At 35.6% G+C, this 22,863-nt stretch overlaps 1 protein-coding gene across 9 annotated transcripts in view; it reads right to left on the bottom strand.

The window, feature by feature from the left end:
- DMD (dystrophin) overlaps positions 1-22,863 on the bottom strand; it is a 1,947,932-nt gene that overhangs the window by 711,200 nt on the left and 1,213,869 nt on the right. For all 9 annotated transcript variants that reach the window (XM_064483309.1, XM_031445593.2, XM_064483311.1 and 6 more), the window contains one exon: positions 20,313-20,488. In XM_064483309.1, coding sequence (XP_064339379.1) covers positions 20,313-20,488 — 176 coding nt within the window. The remainder of the gene's footprint in view (positions 1-20,312; positions 20,489-22,863) is intronic.

The raw sequence follows: 22,863 nt of genomic DNA, 5'->3' as shown, positions 1-22,863 counted from the left end.
TGAAAGACAGTGACTTGCATATGATTTTATGGATATTAACTGTATACTAATTTGGAAAAGTCTTAAGAACTCCCAGAAAGAATAACTCATCACTAAAAAATTAAAAGCTTTGGCTATGCTATTTGCTATAATCTTTTTTTTTTTACATGTTTTTAGAAAACTTTTTCTTGATGATTTAATTTTTTAAAGAGTACAGCATTTTTTAAAATATGAAAACATTTGATAGTCATTTCTTGTCTAGGTTTTTTTTTATACTTTGAAATATAAAAAAAAGATGGTGCCAAAATCCCACGGGGACCTTGTTATAATATGCTTTTCCAAGAGCATGTGTTTTCTGAAATTTCAAAAGCATCAATTTGAAGTTTTAAAAGCTGCAATTTGAATTTATGTATTCAGATGATTGCAGAAAAGCGAAGGAACGCAGTTAGCATTTCCAGGCTTGTCTCTTGACAGAACAGTTTAAACGGCTTTATATTGGCATTCATCACATGAAGTGTTATTTCTTTGTTTACCTACTTGCTTAATGCTTATGGTAGGATTTATTCAGGCATGTGGTAGTAATAATAATGAATGGGATATTTAACATTACCCATCTGCAATTAAGTGCTAAATATTTTACTTTTAAAGACATTTCAATACATTTAGCTTTTTTTTTTTTTTTTGGAAAAGAATGGCTTCTGTTTGAAATATTGGCTCTTTAGCCATTTATATTATAAATGCTCTTAATGCAATTGAAGGAAGCACATATTATGATGGGGAGAGATTTGCATAATCAGAAAGGAAGAGTTACCCATGTGTTGCTAAATTCAATGAATTTAACATTAACTCTTAATGAACATTTTCTGTGGGGCTGCTCTTACGGTAAGAGGAAAGGACTGCCAATTCACACGCCAGGATTTTAGAGGCGGAGCTTCTACCAAGTGTTTCAGGCCAAGTGCTAGATATTTTCACATATCAATTTCTTTTAACACTCAATACATCACTTGTATTATCTTCTGAATAGTCCCAATTAAGAAATTGAAGCCCCAGGGATTTATATTCCCTATACATCCAAGGTGACTATCCCATTTTCCAAATAGGAAGTTCCTTTCTAAGTTTCTGATACACTGTAACAGAAACTTTGGAAAATGTAGATAGAATCATCATCGGTCTACATAAAATGCTTAAGTCATTAATTCGATTGTGCATCCTAGTTTAAAATCATATAACATATTACATTAGAAAGATCATTAATTTAAAATTATATAATAAGGTTATTATATTAGAAAGGTCACACTTCCCCATTCATAGTTTATACGATTGTATAACATTCTCCACGTGTATCTGCAACACTGGAGCTGCCATCCTGATTGATGCATGCAGGTTTTCAGTTACCTACTTCAGTGTTCTAGATGGTGTAAACTTCACTTCCACCCATGTGACCTGAGGTATAGTACTGCTGAAGCCATGTGTTATGTTCTACTGGAAACTATTCCAAGCAACAAACACAGATTTACGTAACAGAGTTTCATGTTATGTAAAGACAGTATTTATTTTTTCTGTGCCATATGTCCATGAGCTAAATGATGCAACCAGTTACTGAGCTACATTTAAAATAATCTTTCCAGAGTTTGTTTATAATGGCATTTAACTCCTGAAATGATGATGTCATACCATCCTAGTTAATTACTACTTCTATTACACTTGTTTTCTTCCTGTTGTTTTTTTCTCTATCAAATGACTTCTACAAGCAACCAAAATAAGCACCAATTGAGATTAAGCCAATATGTCTTTCTCAGACAGTACTTTGTTGTTTTGAGCAAAATAAAACAAGTATCTTGTAATTTGAGAAACTTAAAGATTCAAATAGAAGGTAATGCATAAGGAAAAATAAAATCATGCTTAGGCACACACAAAAACTTCTCTAAGTCATACCTTCTCTAGCACATTGTCAGAATCAGAACCGAGGTATCAATTCTATTTTTAAACCAACATGTGTCCCATATCTGGTTAGTGCAAGAATCACACAATCAGACATTCATTCATCTTTGTCTACAGTTTGTGCCTTATAAAAATTAAGTGCAACTGAGAGACATAACATATCAAGGTTCCTCAGTCATTTATTTCTCAGTATTAAGGAAAACAGTAGCAACTTGTGGGTAGATGTGGAGAATGAGAAGGGAAATCATGAAGCTTAGGAGTGAGAGTTCCTGAAAGGAAAAGAAGTCGAAATCTAAGCCTTGCAAGTTATTAGTTAAGAGTGTGAACTTGGGCAAGGTATTTAACCTTGTATGGACCTACGTTTCTTCATCTTAAAATGGGGAAAATAAACACTTCATAATATTATATGGACTAGATTTGCTCTCAGAAATCCCAGTTTTAGGCTATTGCTTCACTAATGGTATTCAACAAATGGTAGAGAAAATAAAAAGTTTTTTGTTTTTTAAAGGAAGACTCCGGATACTGAACTGCTATTTCTATCTCACGATTTTGCCTAAGCCAACATAATTATATACATAGACATATTTACAGTGTATGAGTACACAAGGGGAGTATTTGAAACTGAGCATTTGATGAGCCAGTTGACAGCTCTATTTCTTTCTTCTGACAAACTTCCTTGACAAATTTTGTTGAGGAAACACAATTAGAGTCAAAATGCCACTCTATAAGTAAATGTGCCACCAGATGGGACTGCTTCTAGGTGAAGTAGATGTATGATTACAATGCAGCCAACACTTATTGAAGGTCTACTAGTGTCCAATGATATGGTGGTGAATGTAGGCAATAATCCTTGCCCTTGTGGAGCTTACATTCCAGACAAGAAACAAGGTAAAGAAGTGAAATACTGATTGTGCCATAGGGGTAAGAGCTACAGAGCGAAAAACTGAAGCAGGAAGAGGGAATATTGAGTGGAGCTGGAAGGTGACTGCCATTTTATAAAGGGTGATCAGAGAAGGCTTCCTTGAGAAGGGGTATTTGAGTAAAACCATCGTGGTAGAGACTAGCTAGCTGCTCTTCAGAAAACTTGCCTCTCCTCTTTTAACCATAAAGCTAGCTGTCACTTCCCACCCTCTCTTGTCAGTAGGTGTGGCTACATAAGTCAACTGTAGTCCATGAAATGCGAGCACTGATTCCAAGCTTGGCTCATCACCTCACCCCCACACAGCTGATATTCCTTGGCCTCCTTCTTTCTAATGTAGAAGAGCATAGTGATTTTGAAAGCCACATGTAAAAAATGTCAGAACCACAAAAATCAATGTAGCCTGGGTCCCCAATACACAGTTTGGAGAGGAGCTGCTTGCTGATCACAGGCAACTTTTTGAATTTTGCATGAGTGAGAAGTTTCTATTGTGTTAAGACACTGAAATGTGGGGCTTCTTTTTTTTAACAGTGGTTTGAATTAAGTTAGGTAATAAAGGACGTAAGGGAGCAATCCATGTAAATATTGGGGGGAGGAATACTCTAAACAAAGGAAACAAGTACAAAGATCTTGAGGCAGGAGTGTGGTTAGAATGTTCCAGAAACAACAAAGAAATGGAAAAAATGTTCAGAATGGAAAGAAAGAAAGAAGGAGAGAGTAGTAGGGAGAAAAAAAAAAAAGGTTAAAAAGCTGAATCTTAAGAGGTTCTATGCAGAATCCCGAAGCTTTTCATAACTCATATTCTCTATCAAACTCAGTTTTTAAGATTTAAAAAAATTCTAGAATAATCTTTTTGGGGAATCTCAGATTGAACTCTTCTCCAACCCTACTTAGTAGGCTCAATTAGCTAATTGAATCCCAGAACTCCCTCCATACTTTTGTTGTGTGCTGTCTACACAGATGCTGAAATAGATTTCTGAAAACATTGTGCATGCTTTGGATCATCATCTATCAGAGGCCGAGTGCCATACTTTATCAGTAAAGCCTGTAACAAAGCCACTACCACCTGGTGGAAGATGTAATGAAGAGTGAATGACCTCAGTTTTTCTACTTTCAATCATGGCTAGATTTTTCCCTTCCCAGAGGTTCAAAACACCATCACCTTCACTCCCTAGCTAGCTCTTCTGTCAGCTTCCACGGATGGCTGTGCTAGCTCCCAGTCTCTCAAGCTAGAAATCTGACAGGCATCCTTGATTCTTCTGTCTCCCTCACACTCAGGGTGTATCAGTGAACATGTCCTCCTAATTCCACTTGAGATCTCTCTCTTGAATTTGCCCACTTCTATCCATCCTCCCTGCCACTGCTCTCACCCTCTCTGACTGGATTGGTGAAGCAGTTTCCTAATTGGTTTTTGCCTCCAACCTTGATGTCTTCTTATTGATTCTCAACACTTCAGAATGAATAATCTTTCTAAAATATGTCTCTGATCATGCCCTTAACACCTTCAAACACTCCCTGGTGCCAACGGGATAAAATCCAACTTCTTTAATATGGATCAAAAACCTCTTTAGGATCTCATCTCTACTCACTTCTCTTTCTTCCTCTTTCTTTGCATTCCATGGTCCAATGAACAAGTCACCCTTCCTCGCAATCCAGGACCATATCCATGTTAGGACTTAGCACACTCTTTCTGTCTGTCTGGGATATCCTTCCCCATATCTTGATCTAGATAGCTTCTGGTTACTTTTTCAGTCTCAGTTTAGCTATCCCTTCCTCTACAAACCTTTCCTCAATTAATTAGCAATCCCTTCCTAATCAAGTCTAAGTTACGGGTCCTGTTATATAGTCCCATAGCACCTCATAATTTTTCTATCATAGGGTTTATTGTAATTTCCTGTGTCTGTGCATATTATGCAAGTACCATAAGGACAGGCATTCTGCCTACTGTGATCATGCTCTATTCTCAGTACCTACTATATAGTGTTTGTTCAATTCTTAAATTCATGACCTCAGAATGATACCATCTCAGTTATGCATCTGAGAGTGATACCATTATTCATATTATTCTTGGGAGACTTTCCATGAAAAACAGAATGTGTTATGGGAGGAAAGTTCTATGTAAAATTAACTAAATCAAGCTGGGGAAAGCTACATACTAGAGACTTACAAACTATGGACCATGAGCCAAATCTTGGCCATCACCGGTTTTTGAAAATAAAGTTTTATTGGCACACAGCCACGTCCATTCATTTACACATTGTCTATGACTGCATTCATACTATGCCAGCAGAATTAAGTAGTTGCAACAGAGACTGAATGGTTCACAAAGCCAAAAGCACTTATTTGGCATTTCACTAAAGTTTGCCGACATCTGCTGTATACTAAATCCCTTTATTAGACACATACTAGGGAATTAAAGGTATGAGAATTCTGACATAAGACTAATCTGTACCAACCTTTTAACTTAGTTGTATGTGTGACCATGAAAATGTGTATGACCATTAAAACCCCTTTACACTCTGAAACAATTATGAACAGCTCACATAGTTTTTATTTCACAGGATACAACATGAGAATAGCTAATACGAAAGCTAGACATTGCTCCTAATTATAAATATTTATTCTGTTTAAAATTTAAAGTTACCCAGTATGAGAAGCTATGTTTTTTTCACTTAGAATCAAACACGGAAAATACTTAGTAAAAAAAAAAAAAGACCCAGGCCTTTGCCTCCGCCTCTTCTTCTTTGCTTTTATGTTATTCAAGTTTATTTCCTTATTTTTCTCTTTCTTCCTGACCTAACTTTATCACTTCTTTTATAATTTCACATTCTTTTGTTACTCAGTCTTTTTCTGTGGGTTATATGGTGACTTTTATTACTGTGACTATATTTTAAATTCCACCAGGTACTCGTAATTTCTACCCCCAGCAAAATGTCATCTATTGTCCAGCACTATGTACACTTACAGTGGAATATAAATACATTATACAGACAAGGAAAACCAAAGTTCCTTTGAGAGACAGAAAGGACGTATTTTGCTCACCACTTTCATCCTCGACAAGAAAGGGTATTTCCATTTGATTTATTTAAAATCTGCACACAACTCCAGGTAAGTTTTTCAGAAATGCAGATCATCATCATACTTTAAAAAATATAGCCATAGGAGGTACAAGAATAGTTATACTCCTTCAAACAGCAGTTCTTGAAGTGTTGTCTTAGCACCCCTGGGGATCCTTGAGATACTTTCAGGGGTTCTGTGAGGTCAAAACTATTTTCATATTGATACTGAGATTTTTGCCATTTTCTCTCTCATCCTTTTATGAGTTTTCTAGAGGCTATGTCATAGGTGACATGGTAACAAATTGAATGCAGAAGCAGATATAAAAATCAGCTCTCTTCTCTTAAACTAAATATTAAAGAGATTTTTAAGAATGTAAAAAAATGTCATTCTCACAATGTTTTTTGTTGTGGAAAACTGTGATTTTTCATAAAACATTTATTATTTACATTAACATACAGTGGGATTATTACAATTGTAATTGAGTTAATAAATACTTTAGACACTTCTCAGTTTTAATGTCAAATCTGGTAACCCACATAAAGAAAAGTTTGGAGAGGGGTCTTGAATAATTTCAAAGAGTATCAAAGGGTCCCAAGACCAAAAAGTTTGACAACTAATGCTGTAGAAGAATTGCATAACCAAAGCTTAAGGACCACATAGGATAAGTGATGAGATTATTTTCTGGAGAAAAGATTTATCTCCCGTCACTGAGGATAAATAATGACAGCTTATCATGCATATCAATAAATCATCATCATAAATAAAGATCCCACACAGGTAAATAACACAATATGAAATAAAAAATTAAAATAATCTATTAGGTATGAAGAACTTTACCATCAAACATTGTGTTCAGAGTCTACAAATTTACCAATGAATTTATAAGAGACAGAGTAAGGTGAAGAATGTAGGCCAAGCACCATGACGCCAACTTTGAGAATTAATGAACTCCCTAAATATCTACTGTGACTCTGTGTGACATGCTGGGCTTAGTGGGGCACCTTCAAAGGATATGTATGTATATATACTGCTCACATTGAGATAATAATATACTCAGACGATTTGGCCTGTCATTAATTTAACGTCTTTTTATCAAGAAATCTTTGAGTGTCTACAATGCAGTGAACAATATTTGTTCTACAGCATGAGGTGGTTACAAAATATTGAAAGGCAGACATGTACATACATGTGTTTTTGTTTTTTGTTTTTGTTTTTACTGTGATAAGCACTGAAATGTATCTATGACTAGGTCAAAAATTTATTATGTGTCTACTGAGTGCTGGCAATGTACTAGGTGGTGGATATTCAGTGGTCAACAACACAGACCCATTTCTTACCCATATGGAACTTATAGCATGATGGGCAAAACAGACATTAAACCAATAATCATACTAAAGTATATTAATGCGAAGCATGACACGTTTGAAGAAAAATTAAAATTATGAGAGTATTCTTTTCTTTATGAATTTTCAACTAAGAAGTTTCATTGATGCGCTGCACCTAAAGGCAAAGGTGCATTAAATTCTCCTTCCCGCAAGGAAACAGTGTCAGTGGTCAAAGTTATTCCACCTTTGGGTAACATGTCTTATTTTTGACTAAGATGTATTTCCTCGGTTTGTATGCATTTTTAAAGTATTTTATAAACATTATTGACTTTATTATATGTGATGAGTACAAAAGCAGAGAGAAATTGGTCAGACTACTGGGAAAACAGAAAAGAAACAGTTATCACAATCAGCATCATCCCCCTTCTCCTCTTGTCCCCTTTATTTTGCAGATCAACTTTGCCTCTTTAGTTATGTATTTGCCCTTTCCTCAGTCTTCTCTAGTCTTCTTTATTATGCAAATTCCACATCATTTGATACTACCAGATATTATCATCCTTAGATATTGGAGGAAGCAGAAATATGAGGAGAGACAGGCTTGAGTCTTTCTGAAGTGGCTGACAGAGAGTTAGTAAAGGTAGTGGGGAACATTTGTGGTTAATTTGTCTTGTCCCTGTCATCCTTATTAGCTGTTTTGTTCACATAGGTAAACATGATCATAGTAGAAAAGGCACAGACTTGGGGTCCGCATCAATGACTTTTAGTTCTTGAGCCTTCTATAACTTTGATTATTAGCCTTATCTTTTTGAACTGTAATTATAATTTATAGAATGGATATAGGAATACTGCCATCCTCTGCTTACCATCTCAGAATCAGGAGAGAGGGTGGGCATGAAAGATCTTTACAACTGAGTTGCTGAGAAAATTACAGAGGGAAACATTTGTAAAACTCTTGATAAAAATCATTCATAGGGAAAGCACACAAAACTAAGAGTCATTAATATTAACTCCTGTAACTTCCCAGTTTCTAGCTTAGGCAAGTGAATAGATATTGATGCCACTCACAGTACATTCTGTTGAGGAACAGAACATATTTAGTGTTGTATATTGATTTTGAGGCCTCAGGAGGACTGATACATATCCAATGGCTTTATCTACACGAGTTCATTGATAGCCTCAGCAAAGATGGTATCAGAGCAGTGGTGTGGACCAAGAGTGAAAAAAGAAAAGAGGTCAGATAAAAGAGAACATGTGGGTTTAAGTATTAGTGACTAGGAAGAGGAGGATTCAACTGGAAATAATAACTAGGAAGAAGTAAGAGCCCTTTCTCAATTTTGGCTGCCCAGAATCTAAATACTCTGCATATGTGGGGGTATTTCCTAATATCAGAGAGGAATCTGAAGGAAGAAGTTCAGTTTTTGAACCTGGAATGAGTGACAGAAAATTGCAAGGAATCACCTAGCACGCTTTCCTGTAGCGGTGGCATTCTCCCCCAAAGCCTGTAGTAGTGGAGTGGTCTGTGGCAGCATGCAGACACAGGGTGTGATTTGGCTGATAACTCCTAGAGCTGGGCCTCCCCTAGGTTTTTATCCATTTTTGAGCTGACATTTTTTAGCCTTCTGTTTGGGAATGGGAGCAGGTCTTTATCCTTCTCATAAAGTCAATTTCTGCTTACATTAAGCAGAACTGAATTCTTATTCATGGCTAAGAACCCTGACAAGTACAGTGGAGCACATTATGAAAGGAGTGCTTGTAATTTATTTTTTAATCTGGGAGCTAAAAACATTTACTTGGTCAGGGCTAGGAAGCCAGGAGAGAAAGAGTGAGGATACACTTATGCTTGTGTGCATTCGAGGGAAAGAGAATAATTAATTGGGGCAAGGTTCCTGTGAAATAAGAGATAAGGCCTTTGCTGAAAATGAGAAGGAGGGAGTTATACATTCGCCATTATAATAACGAGAGAAAAATTATTAGATTTGCAGCTCACAGATGTATGGTATTTTCCATTTTAGAAAAGGTTTTTTTTTTTTTAAAAAAACATATTTATCAGTAGATAAAAAGAGAAAAATATTTTAATTCAAATTAACCTATGTGGAAAAAAACTGTGATAACTTTAGATATATATTAGTGGCCGAACTACAACAGTTCAGAATTAGTAAAAGACAAGAGATTTGATAAAGGGAACTTGAGAATAGACTAGCACACGTATCTAAGGCATCCTTTAATTATATTAAACCCAAAAAAGGAATCATTAAAGTGATCAACACATTTTTATCTCTAGACTGGGTTTTCCTTTGTACACAAAGATGGTCTACTGACCTGTGGATAATTGTGTTCCTTTTTTAATAGTACAATGGTTTGTAATTCTAACTTAAAAAGCACTTTGGAAATGACTGTTCATAATGTGAATTATGTCTCACAGGACAGGCTTTGAAGGTAGTCAATTCAAGTTTCCCCAGCAGCAAGGAAAATGAAAAGAATGCAAAATGCCTTTTGGCCTGTTGTAAGAAAATGGTGGGGTCCAGGTGTAGCTGCTGCTGAGTTAGATGTACAACACTAGACAGGTTTTAGACAGCAATAACCTTAAAGGGAGAGTCCAGGTCCAGGACTCCAAGCGGGGAGTCTTACTGGAGCACACTTTGCTTTGTGCTTATTTCTCATGTTGCAGGCTCTCTAGCTATCTCTGTATTGACTGTATGCATTTCACTGAACACCATATCCATGCTTTAAATATGCTTATAGACACCTTCTCTTTCACCAGGATTCCCCAAACATAAGAGGGGACATTTCTGTTTTGCAATTAGTAAGATAAGAACTTTATTTAAGCTTATTTTTCTGTATGTCGTGATCAATATGTTTTCCTGGTCTACACCCAACATTCTGTTGACCAGTCCTTCTGATTTGTGATAGTTAAGGGTGGTAGTCTGTGACCCACGGAGATCACATTATTACTTCAGTCTGCCACAGGAGCTTCCTGACACCTGAACCCTTTCTCCACAGCAGAGCTCCTTGGTTAATATGTACTCTGGGAACTCTGTTTTGTTTACCAGCTACTGAGTAAATGACGTGAGAAAGCTGACTCGGTGATTGCTACCATGGCTCCACCGAGAAGAAAAACGTTCAATGTCTTCAGCCTGGCACATCCAACATGTTTTCTGACTACCTTGTTACAGTTGTTTCACATGCTCCTCAAACCTATCTTACGCCAAGTTGAACTCTCTATGTCTGATTTGCTTCCTTTATTCCATCTGGGTGTGTTCCCTTGTATTTTTTAAAACAGCTAACAGCACTCCATTCGGCCAGTTTTCCAAGCCAGCAACTTGGGGAAGGGGTCATCCTAAAATCCTCCCTTCATCCTCCTATCCTCTCATCTAATCCATTACCAGGTTATCTCACTTTTACTGATCATCTTGAATCTGTCCCATCTTTACAAATTTCATTTTGCTCAGACAGCATCCCTAATCTGAAATACTACAAAACTACTTAACTGAGTCACCCCGCTGCCTGTCTCACTCTCTTCATTTTACCCTGAGCTGGACTATAAGAGGGGCCTATATGGTTCCAAATCTCATCTATTGAAAAACCTTCCAATGCTCTTCTATTCCACCCCAGAAAGAAGTTTTCCGAAGTACAAAATCCTCCATGACCTGGCCCATCCTGACTGCTCTATTTATCACGACACCACCCTTTGTCCTTTAGAAGAGAAATCCTCTTACTAAACTTGATTGGGATGACAGGATAGGTAGTTCTGGAGGAAATACTGTTAAATTGGAAAGATTGTATAAAGTCATTTGTACATATTTAAACATTTTATTTCTACTTAGGACATATAAATGATCATTAACTTACCACTCATTTGGTATGGGGTACAAGACTTTTCCTGAAGTAACGAACTGACTGAAGTTTACACATTCTTTCCTGTAAAAACCACTCCTATATTGCATAATCTATGCCTTTTAGTTTTTATTTCTTTACAGGAAGAGTAAGATTTAGAGACACAAAGAACCTAGATGCAAAACCCTTCCAGATTTTTGTGGTTTCTATCCTCTACCCCCAATTTTAAATAGTTGCTTCATCAACATCTAATCGAACAGCATTTTTTTCTAATCATCTTGATGAAGCACTCCAAAATGTTCAACTTAGTTTTCGCAGAAACCGCAGTTTTCTTTCTCTTTGCATCCCTATTTTATTAGTTTATATAATATTTAATTAAATAAGAAAGTTATAATAACGAGAATTACTTGTATAAATGGGTTGGGAAGAAAACATGGATGACTCTTACAAATCATGCTTTCAAATGGTTGGAGGCAAGGTGCGTGGTTCCAGGAAGTCTATTTGAAAAACTTTCAAAAAAATATTTAAGTTACTAACATCCAGCATTCAGTTTGGAATAGGAATCTGACTGCTGCTTTTACACATAGAATGAAGAGCTTAGAAAAGCTAGATGAGTAAATTAAAGGGGGTTTAAAAGAGCTTCTCTGTACTGAACTGCATGTAGTCCTTCAAGGAATCTACCCTTTTTGGTTTCACTGATTTTGCTTATGTCACTTTCCTTCTCTGCTGTGTCCATTCATTATTTATTAGACTGCTGCCATCCTGCAAGGCCCATGCCAGACACCACCCTCCCTACTCTAATCCTACTTCCCCAGCACCGTGAAAGTTGATGGAAGTCCATGCATAGTGTGCATTCACTTGTGTATCTGCAGAGAGTGAATATTGTCTGTACCAGCAAATGCAACAACAAGTTTAGATCCAGCTAGTCAGTTTCACTAGAACTTGCCAAGTTTCAAAGAATAAAATGTGACATAAAAAGATTAATTATGAAGCTAATTTTTCATAGTCTTTTGATGAAGAATTATGAATGTCCTTGAAAGCTTTTCAAGAGTCATCAGAGAACAGATGGGAAGAGACCAGCTTTTCCATAGACACCTGTGGATAATAATGTCTGTATGATCCTCTCTGATCAATCTAAAAATAATTCTTTGGTGATATGGATTGCATCTAAAATATCTTGTGGTTATAGGTTGGATGAGGATAAAATACTCAATTTCAAGGCTAATTCCTACTTAAATCATGTAGAATTTACTAGTTGCAACACAGTAAGACTGAGACAAACAAATGTACAAAATGTTTGAGTCAAAGAGCTGCTTTTTGGTGTAAATAGCTACAGAAATTGAAGTCATTTTTCTCTTATGAGTATTACATTCCAGAGAACACCTTAAGTTAGAGTTATTAATTGAACTCCTTTCATTTTTAAGATTAAAATTGATCAAGTCCAATTTTCAGAACTAAAAACGTTTCCATGGAAATGTAATGTTATAAAAACATTTTTAAAAATGGTTCTGGCTCTGTAAGATCTGTTTTAACAATGTCAAGTGTAAAGATTTAAAAGCCTAATTTGAATGTAAATAAAAATTGTCACAATTTAAAGTGAAAAAAAATTTTTTTGGTCATCTACAACTTACTAGATTTTCTGCTAAATATCGTGGGTTAGAGAGATGAGAATACAATATTGCTTCCTTGCCTTCATGAAACTTTGAATCTTGCTGGGCAAATAAAATATATGTAGGTATGATATATAACAGATATGTAAAACATTACATTAACATTGTGAAAAAACAAGAACTTAAGATAACAAAAAGTACTTCTTGAGAAAGGCAGGTAAGATTCTTTTGAGGAAGTAGCACTTAAGTTTGGTTCTGGAGGATGGGTAGGATTTTGTGCAAAAAACAAGGATAAAGGAAATTTAATGCAAAAAATAAATGGTTTTTGCAAAAGCTGAAGGACACAATACTTCAGGTCATTTTATGCTTGAGATACAAGCTGAAATAGTAGAAATGATGGATAGCATGGTTGCAAAGACAGGTCAGAAGAGATTCTGTGCCTATTCACTGGCTACTAAGTGTGGCCAGCTAACGGGATGGGCTTAGTAAGAGAGAGGTTGGTAGGCAGAAACTGGAAGTATATCCTACAGAATACTAAAGGTGAAAGCTAAGATAAGTAATGCAAAATTGGATCTAGATTAACGATGCTAGGGTCAGACTATTTGAGTTTATATCCTGGTTCAAATACTTGCTAGTTATGTGATCTTGAGAAAATAACTTCAGCAGTCTGTACTCTAGTTGCCCTTCCACAGAAATGGAAAGAAGAACAGAGTTGTTATGAAGAATATATGAGCTAAGTAAAGCAGCTGGAAACATGTCTGGCAATATTAAGTGTTGTCAACACCACCATCACCATTATCATTGCTTAAGGGTCTATATAAAGTATTATGAAGTCAAATGTCTACGGGAAAGCAATTAATATAAATGACTGAGATGGGACAAGTGTGGTAAACTGAAGAGAAAGCTTGCTTGCCGAAACCAGTGCTTCTCAAACTTTAAGGTGCACATGAATCACTTGTGAATCTTGTTAAAATGCTGACTATGATTTATTAGATTCTGCATTTCTTAGCAACTCCCAGGTGATATCCGTGCTCTGGTCCAGAGACCACACTCTGAACAGCAAGAGTCTGAAACATCTGTTACTTAGTTGGAGCTGATGATGCCTTGAGAGAACGTGGGAATGAGTGTCTGAGTAGCCAGATCTAAGTTTTCAAAGGGAAACAGAAATTCTTACTTCTTTTTAATATGAAGCCTCTCAATTTTTAAATGTTGGTAGTTATTTAATAACAGTGTCTATATGAAAACACCATGCCTACGCTTTCCAAGCTGGATGCAGCTTGTGGACACTGGTCTGCAAACTCTGGGCTGATGAAGAAAGTCAGAGTCAAAACCAGTGATAAGAAACTAGGGAAGTTCAAGTATAGAACAAGCAGGGTGAGTGCGAATATGTGAGAAGGCTATTAGCACTGGTTTACATGGATATGATTGGTACATACAACGTCAAGAGACTTGTGAATTATAATAAAATTTGGGGTTTTCATTTTGTAGAAATTAAGTGATGTATGAAGGCTATTTTGTTACGGGAGTCTGAATTAGTGAGAAGCCAAAATTAAAGAAGACTTAAGAGAAAACTGTTGTCTTATAAAGGGTGCATAGAGTAATATGAATTGCTAATAGAGATTTTCAAGAAGAGGTCCTACTAGGCCAACTTTAATGAATTAGATAAGGCTCATTTCTAATTAGCAGCATCCATTTGCATGCAAACAATGAGCTAAGGTCTTTAAAAAACAATTTCTTCCCTTAAGTACATTCAGGAATGTCTCCCATTAGCTTATTTACACCATTAATTTGCCTGGCAAACTAGCATAGATTATACACAGGTAAATTGTGGTTCAAAAATTCAGAAGTAAAGGCAGTGAAATGAGTAAGAAGTTACTGATTTTACTTCAAGTCTTACACAATAAGGGCTTTTTAGTATGCTTAGCCTTACTTTGAATGTTGACATATTCTGACAGAGATTTTTGCACCCTTGCAAAAATACCATGAAATCATTTTTTCTCCTAGTACTGCTTGCCAGAAAAGTGCTAGTATTCCTTTGAAAAGGTGTTACTGCCCAGATCTCATTTTCTATATAACATTCTTCAGTGAAAGAAATCAGAGACCCTTGGAGGATGATTGATTCCAAACCTGGGGCAGGGAAAGTACAAGGTAAGCCCTGGGATATTTAAGCAGGAAGCTTCAACGAGCTCCCACTAGTTAAACTGGGTAAAAGTGAGCATCAACAAGAATGGTAACTAACTCATTTTAACATATTGAACAAATACAAATCCATAAGTCCATACTGACATCAAAGGGACAGAAAGGAAAACGTTTTCTTTTTTAATAGAAGAAATCAGCTTTTAGGATCATGTCAGAATTAGGAAAATCATAATTTTGCATCCACAGTTTAACAGTTCAGTTAGAAAGGATCATCAGTGGATATTAAGGCCATTAGATGACTTACAAATCTGTAATAAAAATATATTACTTTATATTCAAGATTTGATGGTTGCCACCTTAACCTAGTGATCAAACAGCAGCATTTAGAGTGGGAACACCTCACATTATGTATCTCCTGATGTGATACAAAATACATAGCATCGTATATGAAGTATTCTTGCCAAAAACATTTGAATTGTATCTTTTCAAGCCTTATCTACACCCACCTTCCAGTTTATAAGAAATACAGAGAACAGAAGGCAAATTATACAATGAAGGACAAAAATCAGACAAGTCTAGAAAGGTGAAATTTTGTTGAGGATATTGTACTGGACTCTTTCAAATGTCAATATAAGTAAAAAGAAAAAGAAGGTAAGAAGTGCTTTAAAATAAAAGAGACTAAAGAACTGAAGGCGATCAGAATATGCCACCCCCAAATATATCACTTTGGCTTAAGGATGAGTTTGAGCTGAAGGCAACTGAGGAACAGCACATGTAGGAAAAGCTCTCTTCCTTCCCTGTTTCTGCCTAAATGCATAACAATTTCCCTTTGTGAAGGTTACTTGCACTCCCCTTTCCCGTACCAGGAATAGGAGATGACTTCTATCACCCGAGATGGCATTGACTTGAATCTGCACAAAGAAACCTTACTGAAATATCCCTTACCTTCCATTAGTTTTCCCATATATTTACCTTCTCTCAATCTATCACCCCTAGAAGCCCAAACAACTCTTCCTTTGTCTTCTCACATCTCTACCATTTATCATTCTTTGTTAAAATGGTATATAAGCTCTTAGACCCAGCACTTCTTTGGGGGTTTTCCCTTTTCTATGCAGCTCCTTTTCTATGAAGCCCAAGTATTAAATTTGATGTTACTATTCTATGTGCCACAAAAAAATATTAACATCAAATTAAATGTATATGCCTTTTCTATTAATGTGTCCTTTATCAGTTTGACCTGCAGGCTCCAGATACTAAACCTGAGAGTAGAGAAGAACTTTTTTTCCTACCTGAGAGAACCAAATGCAATGCATAAAACAGGATGAAATACTGGTACAAAAAAAACCTCAAAAAAGATATAAAAGACATGTTTGAACCATTGGATAAATGTGGATATGGACAGGATATTAAACAATAATATGGTATTATTTTAATTTTCTTGGGCATGATAAACAAGCATAGTTATATTTGGCATGTCATTATTCTAAGGAGATGCATACTGAAGTGTTTTGTGGTGAAGTATGAGTGTTTATAATTTACGTGATACTGTAAAAACAAAAAAAGATTTGTGTGTGTGTATTATTTCCTATATTAGAGAAAAGTAGATACAGGGGAGGTAGGGAAAAGGCAAAGAAAAACTGTATATAGTAAAATGTTAACTGCTGAATCTAGAAATTTAGGAAGAGGAAAAGAAGGTATTATGACTGTTTATTAAGCTATTTTTTTCAACTTCTCAATATGCTTGAAATTTTTCACTAAAAAATGTGGAGAAGAAAAATTTCAAGCAATATTTTCAATCAGGTAACACTGAAGTTAAAACTGTTATTCCTCAATATGTCAGTACAATTGCCTTATCTGTGAAATGGGGGAAGTAATATCACATGTGTCTTAAGAAAAGAGGAGAGAGAAATATCTTTAGATCATTTTTTATTGCTATGGGCTATAACACAGAGATGCCTCAATTTAGGAATTCCATTTCCCATCGCCGTGCTTCTCTCTTTCATTCAACCTTTTATCAAATGATGTTATTCTAAGTAAAATACACTTTATTATGTTGTCGGCGATCCATTGCTTGAAGGCCTGCCGACCTACATTCCCTTGACTGGAGCATCTCCTGGAATATTCTGGCGTACAGTAACGTTTGAGAATGGTGACTATACCATCATAAGGAGTAAAACTATAGCAAACGACAAGGAGGTCCAGGCAGATAAACGAACAGCTGGCTAGAAATAGTGTTTTTTTGTTTTTGTTTATTTTTTTCTTTTAATATGCTATGGACTCTTTTGGCAATCTGGTAAAGCCTGTGACTCCTTCTCAGAATAATGTTTTTAAAGTCAGGATATAAAATACATAGGACTCCAAAGGAAGTCAATTGTACTGAAATGCAGTTAGAAAATAGAAACACAAATCTGTGACACAGTAATACATGCTTGTTCATTGTTAACACATTAATAAGACCTTGCAGTAGATCTCATAACTACTGCAGTTTTGAAGTAGTGATAAGCATGAAACAAAACTGAGATACCTGTAACAACTCTCCTGAGATAAGAAAATATCTATGACTTCACAGATCCTCCTAGCGTTACACTGGTTTGTTGTCTATATTCAAAACGGAAGAGGACGCTCAATTTCAGTTAGAGGTTAGTGAAAACAAAGAGGTATTTTCCCCCATTCAAGCTCATGGCACCCTTTGAATTCTATCAGCGGACCAAGGCCTAAGAGTCTTCATTTGCTTTGTTTTAATCTATGACTTCCCTTTATGGCCAATAGATTTTCATTTGCATCTTCTTCATTTAGCAAAGCCCATTTTGGTGGCTAAGTCATCATTAAACTCACTACTATCATGCTTAAACCTACAGACGTTATCTAGTTCCTCTGCCACACAATTGAGGCAATAGCAAATCTTCTATATTAAACTGCACAGCTAAGTGACTATATTTTATACTTCATTTACTTCCAACATAGACTAACCTTAATGGACATTCATTGCTATGTGAAAATTTCTGACAATCTTCTCGTATTTCTGATATCTTACATTTTCAAAGAGAAATGTCCAAAATTTATGGAGCTATAAGGCTCCAAATAGTTTCTACAGACTTTAATTACTTAAATCATATACTTTCTTTCGTGTACACAGACTAATATTAAATATTTCCAACAGCTGCATTTAAAGCCCTCTGCAAACTAAGAATACTGTTGTCAACTTGAATAGTCATATTACTTTTCACCTGTGCAATAAATAACTTCTATTTCCTTCTAACTTCTGCTTGGATTGCACTGAAAACATGTCACTGATTAGTAACAGTTTCATGATTACAGCCCTCCCACAATTGTTGGGTTAACATATTCTTTATAAAATATTATTTTACTTATTTTTACTTTATTTGCTACTGGGTGCTTGGAAATAGCTTTGACTGTATTTGTAGAAATGGCACTTATATTTTATTACTTTTTTACATTTCATAAAATTTAAATGATAGAAAAATCCTGAGGAAGTATGTCACAAAAGTGATCTCAGTGGAAATTTAAATATGCTAACATTTATTTTTAAAATGTAGCATGAAGTAGACAAGTTTAAAAGATGAGTTAAAAAAAAAACCTCAAAGAACTGATCTTGACTTTTTAAAGAACAAAAGTGCAATATTTAATGTAGGTCAAAATGTTTAAATGGGAGAAGTGTTTCTAACGAGTTACAGCCAAATCCCTGGCTGTAATTAACCTACAGTTTGTGTAATATTTCACAACAGAGTCAGCATATACCACTTTCATATAAGCTTAGAAAGATCTAAAATTTTAGAGCTTATGTGATGAAATAGGCATATTGCCCTAAATTCATTTTTAAGTTCTAATTTGCACTTAGAAGTCAATAACATACAACAAGAATTTAAAAATCCAGGTAAGAAGTTATAGAAAATATTAAAATGCTTTACTCAAATATATGAGTAATTTATTTTAAAACTCAGAAAAAATGCTTTATATATAATAATGAAAAATAATCCTCCAATCAATTTAATCTACTTTATTAATTCAACATATTTTTGTATAATGCTATTCAATTTTCCTTAATATTCTCACTTCTTAACATCTTATTTTAGAGTAGACTGAGTCTAGTTCAGAAATGACATTATACAGGTTTAAACCTGTTCATAGTGTAAACATATGTGTTGTTTAATAATGGGATAGCTGTGTGTTTAACAGAAGGATTTCAGTTTGGGGAGAAAAAGTGTATGAGTTTCCCAAGGAAGCAATTTAATTACAAAGTTTGGGTCTTTATTTTATATTATCTATGTATGAACTACAACATTGTCTAAACCAAGATTTAAAACAAGAATGTTTTTAGATGATGCTATTATTTTTTAAATTCAGCAAGATGTGTGTGTGTGTGTGTGTGTGTGTGTGTGTGTGTGTGTGTAGGTCAACTAATGCATCCATTTTGTACAGTAGTATGAATTATATCTACTCTCTGAACAATGCAACATGAGCAAAGGCGTCCAGAAGAGGTGGGCGAAGACAATGGACGTAATTCGAAAACCTTTCTAATACATCCTCACCAAAGACACTCATCAATGAGTTGTTCTAGCTTTCTGAATATTAAAATTCACCTATTATGTAAATGATAGGTAGGAAGCAAGAGCTTGGCAATAAAACTGAGTTTTCATTGTTTGTAACAATGGTCTCATTTGGTAAATAAAGGCCAAGTCCTCCCTTATGAAACAGGAAATACTAGCAACAACTGGAAGCACAGTAGAAAATCTCGTTTATAAAAATACCTATGCTTTCCAAGCACAGCAGCATACGCATGGCTTTCTGTACTTTCAATGCATTCCAAGGGAACGTTAAATGATGACTAAATTCAACAATAACCTTTCTGAGGTTTTCCTTTCCCCTCTAGAGTTAAACATTTTCAGCCCAAGTCCCTCTTCAAGAATGTAATAACAAAATACGACAACAAATATATGTATGCGTATGCATGACTAGGACATTGTGCTGTACACCAGAAACTGACACATTGTAACTGACTGTATGTCAATAAAAAAAAAATGTACTAACAAATGTCCGGAACTAAAAGGTAAATAAGACTATCATGGTTTTAAGCGTCACAAGTCACGTTTGTAGCTGTTAAAAAATCTAGCCAAAAAACAGCCTTTCCTACAAAATTGTCATTTGTGATTTCTCTTCCCATCTTCTTTAAAAAATAATTGAGACTCAGCTTGTTGAAGATGGAATATACTGAAGACATTCATATTTAAACAATCCTGTGTAATTTTTAAAATGAACTTGAAAATTTAAAACAGTAGAAAAGCACTGCCTATTTAACTGGCAACAGCTACATATTTTAGTATTTGAGAAAAAAAAGTTAATTATTGCTATTGATTAACTTCTGATGAGCTCCTTAACGTTAGTGTTTTTCACCCCAGTTATAATCTTTCACAGTATCTTTTTTTTAAGGGCAGCTAAAATAACTCTGTTAAAATTTTAGAATTCCTATTTTATCTGTCACCCTACCTCCTTTTTCTTTCTGCCAGCTGTTTGCAGACCTCCTGCCACCGCAGATTCAGGCTTCCCAATTTTTCTTGCAGAATACTGGCATCTGTTTTTGAGGACTGCTGAATTATTTCTTCCCCAGTTGCATTCAATACTCTGACAACAGTTTGCCGCTGCCCGATGCCATCCTGGAGTTCCTGTGAGATACCAAAAAGGCAAAACAAAAATGAAGCCCCATGTCCTTTTGTTTGAGAAAAGATTAAACAAGGTGCTATCACATGCAGTTCTACTGGAAGAGAAAGAAATAAAAAACATCCATGTGAAAGTTTCTCTATGAAACTGACATGCCTATATCCAAAGGATACAAGACAGAAAGACACCTTTTTATGTGTAAGTAAAAAAGCACCCTCTCAGTTCAGCTCCAGTTTTTGTATTTGTAAAGCTTGTCAGCTACAGGATGTTATAATGTCCTACAAATCAATTAGTTGGAAACCTTCTCAAGAGCAAATTCGATTTCTTGTCCCCACAAGGATGTTCCATGTTTAATAGTCTATGAAGTGTTGTAAAATTTAAACGTGAAGAAAGTATTTAGATTTCTTTGGGACTGTTGATATGAGAGGTGAAAAAGAACATAGTTTAGCCAGTGTATTTTTGAAAAACCTCTAGAGATGTTTTTTAAAAATTCATTACTATGTTAGAAGAAAATAGATTCCAAATTCTGTTTCCATTTATGTAATTTGTATTATAAAACCACATTAAACTGACAATTAATTGCTTTCAGGGGCAGCCCATCAAGAAATCCCTAAGGTACAGTGATAAATTTAAAAATAATCTATAGCCACCAGAACATTTTTATGAGTCATTGATGGTGTCAAGCTTAAATATCTTCTACTTTTTACCCTGGATGAAACTTTAAGGGTAGAGTGTCAGAAAAATAGTTCTATTCAAAAAGACTGTTACAACCAAATAGGCATAAAAACAAAAATGCTTTTTACTGTTAAATACAAATGGTACTCTACACTTTATTACAAAAGATAATCTAGAATTTGTGAAGCAATTAAAATAACACACTACTAAATCTGAAGTTTAGAAAATGAAATAATATAAGAACTTGAGATATCTATCATATTTAAATCTAAAAGACTCACAAATCTGTATGTATGGATGGGATAAAGTCAGTGCACAGAACACTTTCCTGATACGTGTGATTCTAGTCATCTGATACTCTTATCTTCCCCTGCCCCAATGCCAAGTACATAGCAAACTCCAGGACACACTTTCCAAATAAATGAAAGAGAGCATTTCTTCTGAGACTGGTCGAAGCTCCCTTAGACTCTCACTCCACATAAATTTCTTGGGTTTTTGTTTGTTTGTTTATTTACTACTTTCATGTATTATTTTGAATACTGAATGTTTGGTAGTATAACCTCAGCAGTTCAAAGACTCAACACATCAGCAAAAAGGTAACAGACCATTATTCTAGGGACACAGTACCTCACAGTGAATCTATGCAGTTACTGAGCTATTCATAAGCTTTCCTGACCATACTCTCTTAAATATGCATGAAATGTGCCCTAATAAAGATGTGACACTTCCTTGCAATTAGCTGACTTTGTTCCATTAGTTACATCTCCCTCTTTAGCACCCGTTCAGATTGGTGTTGCATGAGACAGTCATTGCTTAGTAACAGGTACACCCATTCATAACAAATTGTGTCTATATTCCCATTATACCATAAATTCCTTGAGGTCAGAGATTGTATCCTATCCCCAGCCATGCCCCTAATGCTTACTGCAACTTCTGGTGCATGAGAGGTTTCAAGTATATGGTGAGTGAATACATGAATCTATGAATGCAAGAAGTGGGGAGGAGAGGAAGGAGGGGGGAGATCCCATCACTGCTATGGTATTATTAGTATTAATGCTTATCACTGGACCTCCTAGAGATTTAAAGAGGTACAGTTTTCTAGGTTTTAGGCATGTATAATCCAGCTGAGAAGATCAGACGTATTTGTGAAGGATAGTTCATTATACTATATACAGTAGGATACAGAAAGCAGGGTGCTCCCTAAGTTACAGATTCAAAGAGGGATTATCTCAGTGAAAGGATGAAGAGGAGAGCTCTCTGGGGGAATTTGGAATTTAAAGAATGAGTAGGTCTTAGGGACATGGAGGGTTGGGGGGTGAGGGAATGGCAGAAGGCAAGATCTATAGTGAGCAAATGTAATCTGATCAGGAATATACATTTGGGCTTTATTTCACTGTAAGACAGTGGGAGTTTAGGGAGAGGTGTGACTCTGTGTATATTGGGCCTGGGCAGAGAGGACTACACTTTGTATTAAGGAGTTTGCCATTCCTTGGAGGGCAACAGAAAATGACTTAAGTTCAGGAGTGTCAGAGCTAGAGCTGTGTTCCCAGGTAATTCTGAGGTAGAGTTTAGGCTAATGTTAAGGCAGGGACACAGGTAGAACAGCTAGGGATCGAGTCTGGGAGATAGGTATTGGGGTTAAAACTAGAGTTTTGATAATGTGACAGAAAAGAACGACTAGAGGTAACATGAACTGTTAAGGCAG

Source organism: Camelus dromedarius, chromosome X (assembly GCF_036321535.1).
Source record: "Camelus dromedarius isolate mCamDro1 chromosome X, mCamDro1.pat, whole genome shotgun sequence".
Classification (NCBI taxonomy): domain Eukaryota; kingdom Metazoa; phylum Chordata; class Mammalia; order Artiodactyla; family Camelidae; genus Camelus; species Camelus dromedarius.
The sequence above is the reverse complement of the archived record's forward strand: the minus strand, read 5'-3'. Positions and strand labels throughout refer to the sequence as shown.